This window comes from Ursus maritimus, unplaced genomic scaffold (genome assembly GCF_017311325.1).
Source record: "Ursus maritimus isolate PB19 unplaced genomic scaffold, ASM1731132v1 scaffold_24, whole genome shotgun sequence".
Classification (NCBI taxonomy): Eukaryota; Metazoa; Chordata; class Mammalia; order Carnivora; family Ursidae; genus Ursus; species Ursus maritimus.
Genome location: NW_024424897.1, coordinates 2,861,031 through 2,876,032, shown reverse-complemented (window position 1 = coordinate 2,876,032; position 15,002 = coordinate 2,861,031). Strand labels below are relative to the sequence as shown.

The following is a 15,002-nucleotide window of genomic DNA, read 5'->3' as shown; positions in this document are numbered from 1 at the left end:
GGTCCCAGAGGTGGGGTCCTGCTGAGTCTGGGGGTCCAGCCAGCCCAGCCCTCGACCCGCTCTCCAAGGTGAGCAGACCTTAGACTCACCAGAGCTGGGAGTCCATTGTCTCGTGATGGGCAGTGGTGTCCCTGAATAAATGTCGGAGAGCTGTGCTCAGTGAGGAGCACGGCGGGACAGCTAAGGGCGGGCAAGAGGAAGCCGGGAGAGGGCGAGCGCCAGGATGGGAGCCAAGCTGTCCCAAGAGGAGAGCCGACGGAGGGCAGGGGCGGAGGAGGGGGGGGTGGACGGAGGGCTCCGAGCAGGATGATGACCCCAAAGGATGGCCAGCTCCACTCAGAAACAGCCACAGAGCCTCACCCAAAGCCCCCAGGGGGCGAGCACTGGCCCTCGGGGCCTGCCTGGGGCCTGGGGCCTGGGGTCCAGGGCACAGCCTCAAGCCCAGCTGGGTGGGGAGGAGGTGATGATGGGTGAGGAGGGCTGGGGACCCCGACTCCCAAACTGGCCTAAATCCAGGGCCTCGTGGCTGTGGACTGTCTCACAGGAAGGCCACTGATGGGGAGCCACGGGTCCCAGGCCTGCGAGGCTCAGCACGGCCTGGGGTGTCCTGATCCTCAGAGCTCGGCTCAGGGGCCCTGCCGGCTGGAATCCCCATGCCCCCACCCCACGCCCCCACAGGCAGCGTCCCCACACTGGCCACCGAGGACGTTCTGTTGAGCAGCTCGTCGCTCACTAAGCACTAAGAGGGAGAAAGACAGAATCAAAACTAACATTTGTGTCACGCTCAACCCGCACGTAGGGGCATTTGTGACGTTCGAGGAAAAAGATCATCGGTGGTCCCAGCCCCTTCGGTCGTGAGCTTCAAAATTATGCTTATTTTCCTCTCTAGGCTCTTCTGTAATTTCCAAATGTTCTGAAATGAGTATGAATTACTTCCAAAATTATCTTCTTAGTTACCGCTAAATGTCTAAAACTATTTTACTTATATGTAAAATGGGGGCGGGGGTGGGTAGAGGTTTTACGACCGTGATTTCGGTGTGCAGGTCTGCCCTCCGCCAAAGGCGGGGACCCCATCCTTACCCTTGCCCGGAACCCCCTGACACAGCCGGGGCCTCGTGGGGGTCACCCACCAACCAGACAGAATCTAGAATTCTCCAACCAAGGGCTGAATCCCCCTTAATATCCTTGGCATCTCAGAAAGGCCCCAGGATTCCAGGGTCTCTTTACATTTTTACTTGTAATAAAATACAGAGAACGTGAGAATCACATTCACGTTGTCGTGACACTTCGGCAGAACTCTGTCACTGTCCCAAAGTGACACTCTGTCCCATTAAACACTAACTCCCCGCCCCCACCTGTGACCCCTGGCACCCCCCATCCTACGCTCTGTCCCTATGAGCCTGAAGACTCTAGGAACCTCACGTAAATGGAATCCCACACCTGTGCTTTTGAGACTGGCTCACTCCACCTGGCTCCATGTTCTCCAGGTCCATCCACACGCCAACCGGTGTCCCGACGTCCTTCCAGTCGGGGGCTGCAGGACACTCCACCGCGTGGACAGACCCTCATCCGATGATGGGCTCCTGCTTGCTTCCGTGTTTTAGCTCCTGTGAGTCACCGCTGTGAATACGAGTGTGCAAATATCAGCCCTGGTGCCTCGTTCAGGGAGCCAACCCCCCCATTCATTCCTCAGTGGCGGGGAAAGCAGACCCACAAAGTCATCCTCACAGAGGTGACAAGCATTTAGAAGAACCACAAAGGTCCCCGGCGCTGCCTGGGGCCATGGGGAGCAACTCCCAAGCTGGAGGCGGGACCTTCCTTCAGCTCGTGAAGGAGATGGTGGCTCTGGGGAAGGGGACCAAGGCAGGGGTCCCCCCGACACGGGGGATGCATGGGGGCCGAGCGCACAGGTCCGGGAAGCCCCACCTGAGAACCTGGGTTTTGTCCCTTACATGATAGAATCAGGAGAGGGACGAGAACGGTCTCACTTTTATAAAATGTTGATGGAAATGGAAGTATTTTCCCAGCAGAAAGCCCAAGAAGTCCTGATACAGCAAATTTAGAGGCCGTGTCACTCAGGGGCTGAGATGCTGGGGCAAGTGGGCAACCCTCCCTCCCTATCTCCCCCCACCCCCAGCTCCCATTCCATCCTCCTCCCTTCTCCCCCATGGTGGTCAAGCCCACTGACCCCAGCACATAGTCTGGTCTCTTCAGGGACCTCACCCTGCAGGGCCATCCCTACCCTGGGACAGACCCGTTCTTCAAGACAAACCACCCCCACGGCCCAGAGCCCTCCCACCCGCCCCCCATCCTGGAGTCCAGAATCATGTGGCCCCAGCTCCCCGACCTCAGACCTCAGGACCCCACCTCCCCACACACCAGGAGGGAAGCCTGGAGGCAGGGGAGAGGCTGCAAGGGAGGGGCCCGCCCCGCATGCCCAGAGACTCCTGTTGACCCACAGCACATAATCCTGTTAGAATATTAATCGTCATTTAGCCGGAGGCGAGGTGGCCGCTGAGATAGAGCTCCTGACTGGTGGCAGCAATGGATCAAGTGACCGTTGCACTAATAAAATCCTGTTGTGAAGGTCGGGAAGGTCAGGCCCGGTCATCGGGAACAACCAGCAGCAGGCAGGTCCCCGCAGCCATGGGCAGGGGTGGCCGCCTCCCACAACAGTGGAGGGAGGGTGCTTATCGTTGGGGGGTCTGCTGATCTCTCCAGCGAGGGAGCAGAGGGAGGCTGGTCCTCTCAGCTCTTTCTCCCCCCATAGTGCCGCTGGGCAACGGGACCGCTATGGCCCTTTGGGAAGGAACCACCAGCCTCGGGCCACTGCCTCTCCCCGCAGGAACACCACTGTGGCGCCAGGCCCGTCTCCGTGTGGCTCCTGATGGCCTCCCACGGCCCCCCAGACACCTGTCCCAGGCTCAATGGCTCAGGCCTCCCAGGGCCACGAGGATGAAGCACCCAGTCGAGCCCCCAGCCAGGGGTTCACAGGGAACCCCTCCCAAGGTGGCTGGCATGGCAATGGCAACACCCGGGATCCTGTTTGGGAAGGGTCATCTGCCATGGACCCAAGTCAAATTCTTTGTTCATTTCCATCCTGATGGCAACACTCCTCTCCAGCAAATAGTGTGTCGGCAACACCACTGCTTTTGCTCCGAAGGGTCATGGCCTAGGCACTGGGAGAGACCCATTAGACCCAAGTTTGTCACCTGTCACTGTGGACACGGGGAGGGCTCAGGACTTCCACACGCCTCCAACAGAGGGGATAGCCCCTGGTTAGAGCACCCACTCCCCTGCCCCATCCCCCCGCCGGGGCGTCGGGGGCTCCCTGGCAGGCCGCACGGGGCGTCGGAGGCTCCCTGGCAGGCCGCACCAGCCCAGGACTACACGGTAGCCAGACAGGGAGACCATGATTCCTGGTTTGGAGACATCACTCCAACGGCTGCACGGAGACGAAGGAGAAGCTAGGACATCCGTCAGAGTCCAGACCCTGCTTGTGCCACCCCGGCCTGCCTGCCTGCCTCCCTACTGCGCGCTGGGCACCGGACCAGGGGACGGGGAGAACGCACCACTCATGGCCAGAAACAAGGGCACTGTCACGTGTCACACCCAGCTCTTGGTCTCTAATATCAGCACCAAGAAAAGGAACCAGGGCCCTTGAGAAAAGCGTGATCCCGGGGCTGGGGTGGCAAACACAGGAGGGGAGCCTAGAGCCTCCCCCGGTGCCGGAGACCAAGGATGTGCGCGTGGAAGCCAAGCGACGGGCATGACAAGGGACCCAGGAGCCCACAGAAACAGCTCCCGGTGGCCAAAGACGGAGCAACTGCAGCAACGACATCAGCCAGGTGGCAGGGTGGCAGTGGGTCATAATCCACAGGGCGGAAGAGACATCCGTGAGTCCGTCCGGCACAGGTTATCGAACAGATGAACACATGCGGAGAAGAGACGGATCTGCTCAGAATTCCAAGTAACGGATGTAGATACTCTGCCCCCACGGAGGTGGAGCAGGACCCCCCGCTCACGAAGCGCGGGTGGCACATAGTGACCTTCCTTCCAAAGAACAGAGAGCGTGAGAAAGAATGACCGTCCTGCGGAGACACGACCTTGGCCGGTGAGCAAGGTCACCGCAGCAGCAATGAGTCACGTTGATAGGATGTACCCTTGATATGATGTAATGGGAATGACACTTTATCTCTGTGCCCTTCCTCCCAAAACCCCATAACCCCCGTCTAATCAAGAGAAAAACAACAGATAATTTCAATGGAGGGACATTCTATGGAACACCTGACCAGCATTCCTCCAAACCGTCCATGTCATCAGAAACTAGGGAAGGCTGAGCAAGGATCACACCCAAGCGGTGTGCAGGGATGGTGATGACCTAGCAGGATCCCGGAACAGAGCCAGGGCAGCGGGGCAGGCGCTGAGGACATCTGAGTAGAATGTAGACTTGTCCATACTGAACAGAGTAACTGACCAGTATTCCTCACACGCTGTGCAGACACACAGACCGTAACATGTTACCAACCGAGGAAACCAGGCGGCGGGCACATGGGAACTCTACCATCTTTGCAATGTTCCCATAAGCCTACGATTGTCATCAAATAAAGTTTCTTTTAGGGGCGCCTGGGTGGCGCAATCGTTAAGCATCTGCCTTCGGCTCAGGGCGTGATCCCGGCGTTCTGGGATCGAGCCCCACGTCAGGCTCCTCCGCTGGGAGCCTGCTTCTTCCTCTCCCACTCCCCCTGCTGTGTTCCCTCTCTCGCTGACTGTCTCTCTGTCAAATAAATAAATAAAATCTTAAAAAAAAAAAAAAAGTTTCTTTTAAAAAGTGTTTTCCCTGACCAAAAGTATGATAGTTGAACAAATTTTCCTTGAAGCATATCTATTCAACCACCAAATCAGGGTGTGTGCTTCCCCTGGGCTGGCGATCGTGCCAGGCTCTGGGGATATGACAACGAACAGTACGGCAAGCCCTGTCTTCCGGGAGCTTCGGGTCGACGTCTACTTGAACAAAGACCAGTGTGCAGGCAGTGGAGAACTTCACGACTGACAAACAGAAATACAAATGCCAATGAAAAACAGATTCCAGAGAATCGATTCCAAAACACATGCATTACCAAATAGATACAGAACTGATGAAGCCCCAAGATTCAGCGGCCGCTCGGACCACCCGACAGACAGACAGACACGACCAACGATCTGCCCACGGGCAGCAGAGCTAAGAAAGTGTGACTTGGAAAATCTCCTGGCCTCTCTGAGGTTACGCTTTCAGACATCATTACACACCTACGAAGCACACAACAGGAGTAAAAAATAAAACCCAAAGGATACCGTGGGGCAGAGGAGATGGGACCACTCGTGGCTGGCGGGACCAGAGACTAACAGCCTCAGCCGTTCTTGGCAGCAGGAGGGCTCTGAGCACCAAGCCGCCGCTTCGTCCTTGTCCAAGGACCCCTTCCTAGGTAGCGCACACCAAGGAAATAATGGGAACGTGAAAGGGAAAGTCAGTGGTACCACTGCAGACACTGCTGCACTGCACTGAAAAGAAGTCAACAGGACACCTGGGGGCTCAGTGAAGCTTCTGCCTTCCGCTCAGGCCATGATCTCAGCGTCCTGGGATTGAGTCCCACGTCAGGCTCCCTGCTCAGCGGGGAGCCTGCTTCTCCCTCTCCCTCTGCTGCTCCCCTTGCTTGTGCTCTCTCTGTCTCTCTGTCCCAATAAATAAAGTCTTAAAAAAAAAAAAAAGCCAACAGCCCCAAAGCCTGGCAAGAGGGTCCTAAGTGGCTGGTAGGTCAATGGCATTTAGAAGTGGTCATAGCAGGGTCGTGGAGCCTGAGTGGGGCTGCAGCACTTGCTGAGTGACCTGAAACCTCTCTCCGCCTCCGCTTCCCCCCACGTCAAGTGAGCGTATTACTAACCCTGCCTTCCAGAACCACCTCGACGCCTGAATGAGGGAAAGCCAGGGCTTGGTCTACAGAGATGCCCTGTTACTGCTGCTTAGGGCCCGCAAGGACACCCTCTTTCTGTGAAGTGCTCTCCAAGGCCACGGAAGAAAGGAACCCCATGGAGGGTGAGCCACGGGTGAGGTACGGAGCGGGAAATGCCCAGCTGAGATGTCGAGGAGGGCAGGGAGCAGACCTTTCCTGCCATCGCCAGGGCAGGCTCAGACAGGCAGGCGAGGGTGAGCAGGGCTTGAATCCGCACACACCCCACGGGGCCAGCAGGAGACAGTGCGCGGTGAGAACAGGTCACCGAGGCCTCGCTCACCCACACCCCTGCACGCACTGCCAACAGGACCAGCGCTGACCCCAAACCGACCCCAGGTCTGCGCACCCCTGCCCGAGGCCTAGGCCCCTGGAGCACAGCGTCGGCCCGACTTCTCTCCCGCTTCCGCCCTGCCCACACAGCAGCCTGCATTTCAGGTCGCCCCCTGCTTAAACTCAGCAAGGCCGCCCAGAGCCTGGGACCGGGTCCGCTGAGCCCAACGGAAAACCTAAACAAGGAAACAGAAGCAAGACAGGGTGTGTGCACTTCTCTCTGCGAGGCCACAGCCGGCCCGCCGCGCCGGCGAGGACGCCCTGGGGACCGCCCCCTCGGCGCACACCCGCGCTGCCCGGGAGCCGCTCACCGTCCAGCCTGGGGCAGCCCCGCAGCTGCAGGAACCAGCCGGAGGAAGACTCCACAGGGAAGAGGCTGGGGCTGTCGCGTGACATTTTTCTTTCGTCCCATTGGTCAGAACAGAGTCACATGGCTAAACCTAACTGAAGGGGATGCTGGGAAATGTAGTCTTTATTCTTAGCAGCCATTTTATTCTGGAAGACAACTAGCCTAAGACCTAGGCTCCTCCATGGCCTGCCCTCTAGCCTCCAGCCGGACCTCGCCTCTCCTCCACCTCACCGCCTTTGGGAACCCCGGGGACAGTTCTTCACCTGCACGCCCGGCCCCTTCCTGGAAGGCTTCCCTGCCCACTCCGCTGCCTGGATCCATCCAGTAGGGCTCCTGGGATGTCAGAGGCTCAGAGCAGCCTTCCTGGTCCTTGCTCCCAACACTGGTGTGAATGTGGCCCCGCTGTTCTCTCCCAGGGCACCTGCCCCCACGCGCACACAGCTGCCCGGTCCTTCCCTGCGCCGTGGGAGGGAGGGTGCAGCACTTCCGCAGCCCTGCACCTGCTGTACCCTGGCCCACCACTCGACACACACACACACACACACACACACACACACACACACACCCCACCCCGCGCTGATTGTAGGAGACCAAGCGGTCCTTCTGCCCCGGGTTCCCAGCGCCGGCTGCTGTACGAGGATTCCTCCCCAGGGTGTGTTTCAGCGGGTTTCGCAGGGAGGGCCCAAGAATCTGCCCCACGGCCCCTAGGCCACACCTCAGAGAAGGCTCTGAGGGCCTCTGAGGAGCTGGTGAGCTGGGAATCACTTGACGAGCACATCTGCTTGCTGCAGATAAGATAGGGCCGCTGTGGGCAGGTTCACAGATGAAGAAAATTTAAATCAGGACGTACCACCTACAGGATATCTCTGCTGGGAGGACCCCTAATGGGATGTGGCCCAAATGGAATGCTTGTTCCCGTCCCTCCCCCTCCCCCGGGCTCTGATCTCCGTATGCTCGCACACCCCATCACCCCGGCTGCTGGGGGGCAGACCCAGCCCCTCCCCCACCTGCAGTCTGGCAGCAAAGCCCTTCAGCACAGCCCCCCCCCCGTGCCCGTGCCACCCTGGCGTGGGCCACCACCACCTCCTGCCCCGACATGGGCAGGCACCTCTCTGCGCAGCACCGAGCCCACCCCTTCCTCAGGCTGCCCAGTCCCGCAAGTACCACAGCTTGGTTTTTTAAAAGCCCATTAGGGGTGGGGCGCCTGGGTGGCTCAGTCAGTTCAGCAGCCAACTCTCAGTGTCGGCTTGGGTCATGCATGATCACAGGTCGTGGGATGGAGCCCCGTGTCCGGCTCCATGCTGGGTGTGGAGCCTGCTGGAGATTCTCTCTCTCTCCCCCTCTGCCCCTTTCCCTGCTGGCTCTCATTCTCTCTAAAAAAAATAAATTTAAAAAGGCACAAAACGTTAGATCACTTTTTGTCATTCCCTTGGCTTCCCCCTGCCCTGTGTAAGAATGCCAGACTTGGTTGGTACTGAGCTGCTGGCCCTTGGCTCCCAGGTCCTGGGAAGCTCACCCCATAGCCCTGACCCAGGCAGGCCTGAGACCCATGTACCCCAGAGCTCTCCCCAACTTACAAGCTGGAGGGGGCCCCTCCCAGGGCTCTGGGGTCCAGGTGAGCAGGGCACCGGGGCCAAGAGTGGCTAGGAGAGGTGGAGTGGGGACACAGGCCTGCAGGATGGAGTGGCCCCTTCTGCTCCCTGGGCCTCCAGGATTGGTCCCCATCCTCCCCACGAGGACACGTGTGCATGGGGGAGGGGGGGAGGGGCAGCCAGCCCAGAGGGCTCTGCTGGCAATAAAGGCAGAGGTGGCGTGAGGGCTGGGCCAGGGCTGCCTTCTGAGAGCAGGTGCGTGCAGTCTCGTCTTCAAGAAGGCACAGTCCGAGAAGGCGCAGGGCAAGCCTGGGCCAGCTGACCCTGGGACTTTGCTCTCGGCAAGAACCAACCCAGACACCTTCATGTCTGGAAAGCTCCTCATGGGGCGCTCGGCTGTCCTCCTGGCCCTGGCTCTGGCCGCGCTCCTGGCTCCAGGGGCAGGGGCTCCGCTCCGCAGGAAGGGCTCCCGGCATAAGCTGCTGATGGTGTCCTTTGACGGCTTCCGCTGGAACTATGACCAGGACGTAGACACCCCCAACCTGGACGCCATGGCGCTGGATGGAGTGAAAGCCCGCTACATGACACCGGCCTTCGTCACCACGACCAGCCCCTGCCACTTCACCCTGGTCACTGGTGAGCATCGGGCTGGGGCCTGGGGGCAGGGAGGGGCTGAGCGACTGGTGAATGGACAGAGGGAACCCGCTGTGTGCACAGAGCTCTGTCCCCCGTGCCGCACAGGGACAAAGGAGACCAAGGAGGGGATGCTGTCGCTGGGAGACACAGCACAGCCGGGGCGGGCGGTCATCAGCAAGCTCACTGTTGGTGGGAACTTGTACAAGGCATCAAAATTCCCAGCAGTCCCTTTTTAAATAGTGACCCCCAACCAAGGTGGCAACCCAGGAGGGCTTCTGGAGGAAGTGAGCATGGCCGGGTTCCAGACAGGCAGGAGAGATGAGCTTGAGTCTGCTCTTCCCACTGTAGCCCCCGAGATGCCCTCAAACCCTCCATGGCTCTGTTTGGGCTGCAAGTCTAGAATGCAGGCATCAGGAGGGCCACGCTCCCTCGGGAGACTCTAGGGGACCCCGCCTGCCACTCCCAGCCTCCGTGGCGCTTCCATGGCCTGTCACGCCAACCCCAGCCTTCTCCCCGCCGCCCCCCATGTGTCTCACCTCATCTCGTGAAGACGCTCATCCGTAGACGTAGGGCCCACCATGACCCAGACTGCCCTCATCTTACCCTAACTCATCACATCTGCAAAGACCCTATTTCCAAGCAAGGTCACATGCTGAGGCTCCGGGTCGCCGTGACCTTGGGGGGAGATCTATTCGGTACAGACGCTCAGCGCTCATCCGTATGCCAGCATTCTGTGACCAGGGCCCCCGCTGCAAACATCAGGTTCTCCCCTCCTGCGTGTCCCCTGTTGGATGGAGATGCGGGGGAAGGGGCACACTCTCCAGCGTCCCTCCTCCTGCAGCTTCTGGGCACGAGGGCATGTGTGTCCCATGCAGAAAGTGAATTTTAGAAAACAGCTCGGGGATGGAGCTCCACGTGGTGCATTTAAGTGTCTCCGGGGGTTCTGCTCTGTGACTGGGCCACAACTGTTTCATTAGTTCCCTCCTGATAACCATCTGTGTCGCTCCTGGTCTTTGCGAAAACCCACAAGGGTGCAGATGACACCGTGTGCTTGTTCAGCTGCAGGAGAAACCACCAGAATGGGTCGTAGAACCTGAGGGATGGAGAGGATGTGCCTGTGACCCCGAACGGGGCTCCCCTGGGGCCACGTGTGGGAAAGCCCGCCCGCTTCCCCCCTGCCCTCCACCTCTTCCCTCCCCTCTGCCATCTCCTCCCCACAGGCAAATACGTGGAGAACCACGGCGTGGTTCACAACATGTACTTCAATACCACCAGCAAGGTGAAGCTGCCGTACTACACCACGCTGGGCATCCAGGCGTGGTGGGACAACGGAACCTTACCCATCTGGATCACAGCCCAGCGGCAGGTAAAGCTGCCCCTGAGCCCACGGACGGCAGTGGGGGGACAGGGAAAGGAGGGACCTGGACCGGAAAGGCCATGACCTTGTGACGCGATCCTGGGCTCCCAGCATGGAGGGGTATTAAGTGGGGCCCCGAGGGCAGTGGGTGCTGGGTGCTGGGTGCTGCCACCAACAGGTTCCGTGGCCATGCCCAGTCCTCCTTGCAGCCCCGGGACGCAGAGGGATGGCCATCCTCCCGGCGGGAAGGGAGACGGCACCCCTGGTTCTGGCTCTGGGAGAGGGGGTCCACACAGGAAAAAGAATGTCACTCAACAAAAAGGCACCTAACGATGAAACAGCTTTCTGCCTTCCCCCTTCCGAATTCCTCTCGGGGCTGGGCAGCTGACTTCCTGAGAGCGAAGGATAAGCTGTAGTGTCGAGCCCAGGAACTCCCCCATCTCGCAGTACCCTGGGGGAATGCCTGGCCCCCAACGTGTGGCTACTCGTCAGCGAGGTCAAACAGGAGGTTTTCAAGAGGAGCCCAGAATAAACTTCGGAGCCCGCGCCCGCCCTCTAGGCAGGGCGTCCGCTCTGGTCGGAGTGCCTTCCCTCCAGAAGGAGCTCCGCGGACGCCAGGCTCACGCACAGAAAGCCAGAGCTGAGAGCCTGGCATCGCATGGTGCTTGGTCTAAACAGAAGGGCAGCTGGGGAGTGGACACGCAGACAGGGCGAGCTTGGACGTATGGTTGAAAGGACAGGATCTGTAAATCAGCAATCGATTTATGGAAAGATAGACGGATGGCCAGGCTGAAGCCTGGAAGGGCAGGCAAGGGGACATGGGTAGAAGGGCCCGGACGAGAATACAGTAGGGAGAGGCTAGGCTCCAAGCCAGAAGGGGAGGGCTGTCCGGGCAGCTCAGCCTTGGGGACCCAGGGCCATGGTGACGATGAGGACACTGCTTCTCTGGGGACAGTTTTATATTCATTATGTCACTAGGGCTGGGTTCACTGGGCTCCTGCTCTTTCCTCTATAAAATCAGCATCAGCCATGGGAACATAAGAGTATAGAAGGCCTTCCCAAAAAGAAAGGCCAGGGCCTGCGGCGGGAGCAGGGCTGAGTGAGCGGGCAGAAGGGGTGGGCGGGCGGGGGCAGCGGTGACCTCGGCGGGAACGGGCGGGGGACAAGCCCAAGGAGGCCTGTCGCCTTCATCCTGCCTTCCCTGGCAGGGCTTAAAAACTGGCTCCTTCTTCTACCCTGGCGGGAATATCACGTACCAAGGCATGAACCTGACGCTGAGCCGGAAGGAGGGAGCTCTGCACAACTACAGCAACGAGGAGGAGTGGAAGGCCAACATCGACACGGTGATGCAGTGGTTCACCGAGGAGGGCCTGGACCTGGTCACGCTCTACTTTGGGGAGCCGGACTCCACGGGCCACAAGTATGGCCCCGAGTCCCAGCAGAGGAAGGACATGGTGATGCAGGTGGACAGGACAGTGGGCTACCTGCGGGACAGCATCAGGAGAAGCGGCCTGGAGGACAGCCTCAACTTGATCATCACGTCCGACCACGGCATGACCACCGTCAACAAGCAGGCCCCGGACCTGGTGGAGTTCCACAAGTTCCCCAACTTCACCTTCAAGGACATCGAGTTTGAGCTCCTGGACTATGGGCCCAACGGGATGCTGCTCCCCAAGGAGGGGATGCTGGACAAGGTGTACGAGGTCCTCAAGGACGCCCACCCCAGACTCCACGTCTACAAGAAGGAGTCCTTCCCCAAGTCCCTCCACTACGCCGGTCACCCCAGGGTCACGCCCCTGCTCATGTACAGTGACCTCGGCTACGTCATCCACGGGGTGAGCTGCCTGCCCGAGGCCGGCTTGGGACGGGCTCCTTCACTGGGCGGCTGGGGGTCTCTCCATTTCTGTTGAAAGCATGCCCTGGTGCTCACTAGTCCCCAGGTGGAGGGGCGCTGGCCACCAAAGGGACACACCCATCACTATGCAGTCGGAGTGTGTGCATCGTGCACGTGGGTGTAAATGTGTGAGGTCTGTGTGCATATGGGCTTCGTACATGCCGTGTGTGCATGTGTGTGCGTACGCGTAGGGTAAAGTGTGGGAAGACTGGCCGTGAGAAATGAGAGAGAGGCGAGGGCAGGAGCCCGCTCTGCCGTCGGGGGAGAGAGCCGAGGGATGCCGGAGGGGAAGGAAGATGCAGGTGGGAGCGAGGGACTCGGGAACAGAAGCGCTGATGAGCACAGGCACCATGGGCTCCCAGCGCCACCCCATGTGCGTGGGGCCTGCGCCTGGGCCACCAGGTCTTCACCGAGGCCATCCCTCGCGCCTGGATCTTTGGGGGCTCAGAATTCTGAGAAACCCTCCTGCCCCCATGTGTGAACCCCTCCCAGGGTTCCTCTGTCCCCGCAGGGGTGCTGCTGGCGGAGAGGCGGGGGAGGGCTGGGAGTCCCAGCAGAGGCTCAGGACCTCCCCTCCCCCGCAGAGAGCAAATGTGCAGTTCAACAACGGAGAGCACGGTTTTCGCAACGACTTCATGGACATGAAGATCATCTTCCGGGCCGTGGGCCCCAGCTTCAGGAGGGGCCTGGAGGTGGAGCCCTTCGAGAGCGTCCACGTGTACGAGCTCATGTGCCATCTGCTGGGCATCGTGCCCGAGGCCAACGACGGGCTCCTGAGCACCCTGCTGCCCACGCTCCAGGAAACCAGCGGCGGGCCCCCAAGCACCCTGCCGCCCACGCCCCAGGGAACCAGCGGTGGTCCCGCGAGCACCCTGCTGCCCACGTCCCAGGGAACCAGCAGCGCACCCACGGGCTCCCCCTCAGGTAAGGAGCTGCCCGTCCACCACCAGGCAGCTGCGGACAGCGAGTGCCTGCACCGCCCTGACCAGGGAGCATCATCGGCCGCCTGGGCCACCTTTTCCTTCCCTGTCCCCGACTCCGGAAACATCTCACGCCCCTGACAGCAACAGCAGGCTTTGTGCTCCTGGCAGCAACAAGGGGAGAGCAGGTGAATGGGAGCCCCCTGGGGAGATGGAGGCCAGAGAAGCAGGTGCTCTGCCCACAGGACTGGTCCTCTGGCGAAGTCCACCTCCAGGGTCCCGGTTCCACGTGACCTGATCGCTCACATGGCCATGTGAGGGCTCCTTTTGGGATTCTTCCTCTATTGGCCTCCCCCCACGCGCCCCTCACCCCCACCCTGGCCCACCCCAGGAGCAGAGGTCCCCTGGGAGCTGACAAGATGGCAGACCCCAGTGGGGGCCTGGCCGGTGGTGTGCGGGCCCTGCTCAGCAGGAGAGGGGCCTTGGTGAGAGCCGAGGTCAGGGGCTTGTGGGGCAGCGGGGGAAGTGCACCTGGCCCACCATCAAGGAGAAGAGGTGCAGACATGCTCCCGCTTCCCTCATTCCCTGGATGCTCTGAATTTCCTCAGGCTCTGCCCTCCTGCCAAGCGGCCGGCCCCCCCTGGTGACCGGACTGCTGGTGGCTGTGATTCTTCTAGCCAAGGTCGCATAAAGCCCCACCACTCAAGGTCAGAAGCCCAGGAGGTGGAGGGAGGGTGGGCCCGTGTTCCCTGCTGCTCCGGCCTGATGCCTTCACTATTGACCTGGGCCCCCACACCGCGGCGGAGGGGAGTCAGTCCTCGAGACCCCCATGGGCCCCTTCCAGCCGCTCTGCTCTAGGCTTGCCGAAGGTCTTTCCTAAGCAGGCAGACAGCCCATAAGACCGGAACCCTCCCCAGCCTCCAGCCAGCCTGTCTTCAGGGTCTCCGGGCTCCGCCAGGGACAAGAGAGACCTCAGAAGCCATTGGGGTCCGGTGTGTAGGGAGAGCTGCAAGGGCAGGGGTCCTGGAATACCCAAGGAGCCAGCTGGAAGGACTCGCATGCTGTGTGACAGCCCCATCTTGTTTCTGCCCTGGGGTGTCATGCCCTCCAACCAAAGCAGAAGCAAATCCACAGAAGCAGAGACCACATGGTGGGAGCCTGCTCGGCGTCAGGCTCTGGTCTGGGCTCTGGGGATCCGCAGTGAACGATGCAGCCTGGGCCCTGCACCCCAGAGTCTGTGATTTAGGGGCACGGAGGGCGGACAACAGGAAGAGAACAAGTCAGTGCACGAGGTGACGCATGGGGTCCGGTGTCATGGCAGAGAGAGGACCGGGCCACGGCGGGGAGCGGGAGACCCGAACGAGGAGGATGAACCAGCCTCACCCAGCCAGGGGATGAGGTTCCAGGCGGGGAGGCAAGGGAGAGCCCCTGAGGTGGGACCAGCCCCCCAGGGGGGACGGGTCCTCGTGTTTGGGGATGCGAAGGGAGGCCCGTGTGTGGAGGCTGGTAAGCGTGGACACGTACGTGATGAGCTGTCCATGGACAGAGGGAGCAGGACTTCCCTGACCGGCAGCGGGGACCCCCTGCCAAGTGACACAGGGGTACACCTGATTGGACACCACTGATTAAAGGAACACAGGACCACCAGGCTCGGGAGGAGGGACGGCCGGTTAGGACAGTCCTTCGGAGGTCTGTGCAGAACATCTCGGGGGGGGGGGGAGCGGGGAGTAGAGATGGTGGAAAATGGATGGGTTCAAGATTCCTTTAAGGGGCTGCCTTTCAAGGTTTGTGAGCCGGGACCAATACAGATGCGCTACGAAGGCCGCATCTGCAGCTCGAGGCCTGGGCTGCCCGGGGAAGGACGGAGCGGCTCACGGAGACACGAGGAGAGACAGGGACGTGGCAGCTCAGGTGGCATGGAGGCCGGAAGACAG

The 15,002-nt window shown here is 60.5% G+C and overlaps 1 protein-coding gene and 1 long non-coding RNA gene across 2 annotated transcripts; one reads left to right on the top strand and one right to left on the bottom strand.

Moving 5' to 3' along the window:
• Positions 1-1,219: 1,219 nt before the first annotated feature.
• Positions 1,220-6,698, bottom strand: LOC121104914. Its single transcript, XR_005837261.1, has 2 exons — positions 6,632-6,698; positions 1,220-1,620 (listed from the first exon to the last, which is right to left on the bottom strand). It is a non-coding gene; the product is annotated as an uncharacterized LOC121104914 (long non-coding RNA).
• A 1,705-nt stretch (positions 6,699-8,403) lies between these two features.
• Positions 8,404-13,759, top strand: ENPP7 (ectonucleotide pyrophosphatase/phosphodiesterase 7). Its single transcript, XM_040641198.1, has 5 exons — positions 8,404-8,897; positions 10,118-10,263; positions 11,463-12,089; positions 12,733-13,072; positions 13,677-13,759. Exons 1-5 carry the CDS (start codon positions 8,627-8,629, stop codon positions 13,757-13,759), a joined length of 1,467 nt encoding a protein of 488 aa, XP_040497132.1. The 5' UTR covers positions 8,404-8,626.
• The last annotated feature ends 1,243 nt before the right edge of the window (positions 13,760-15,002 follow it).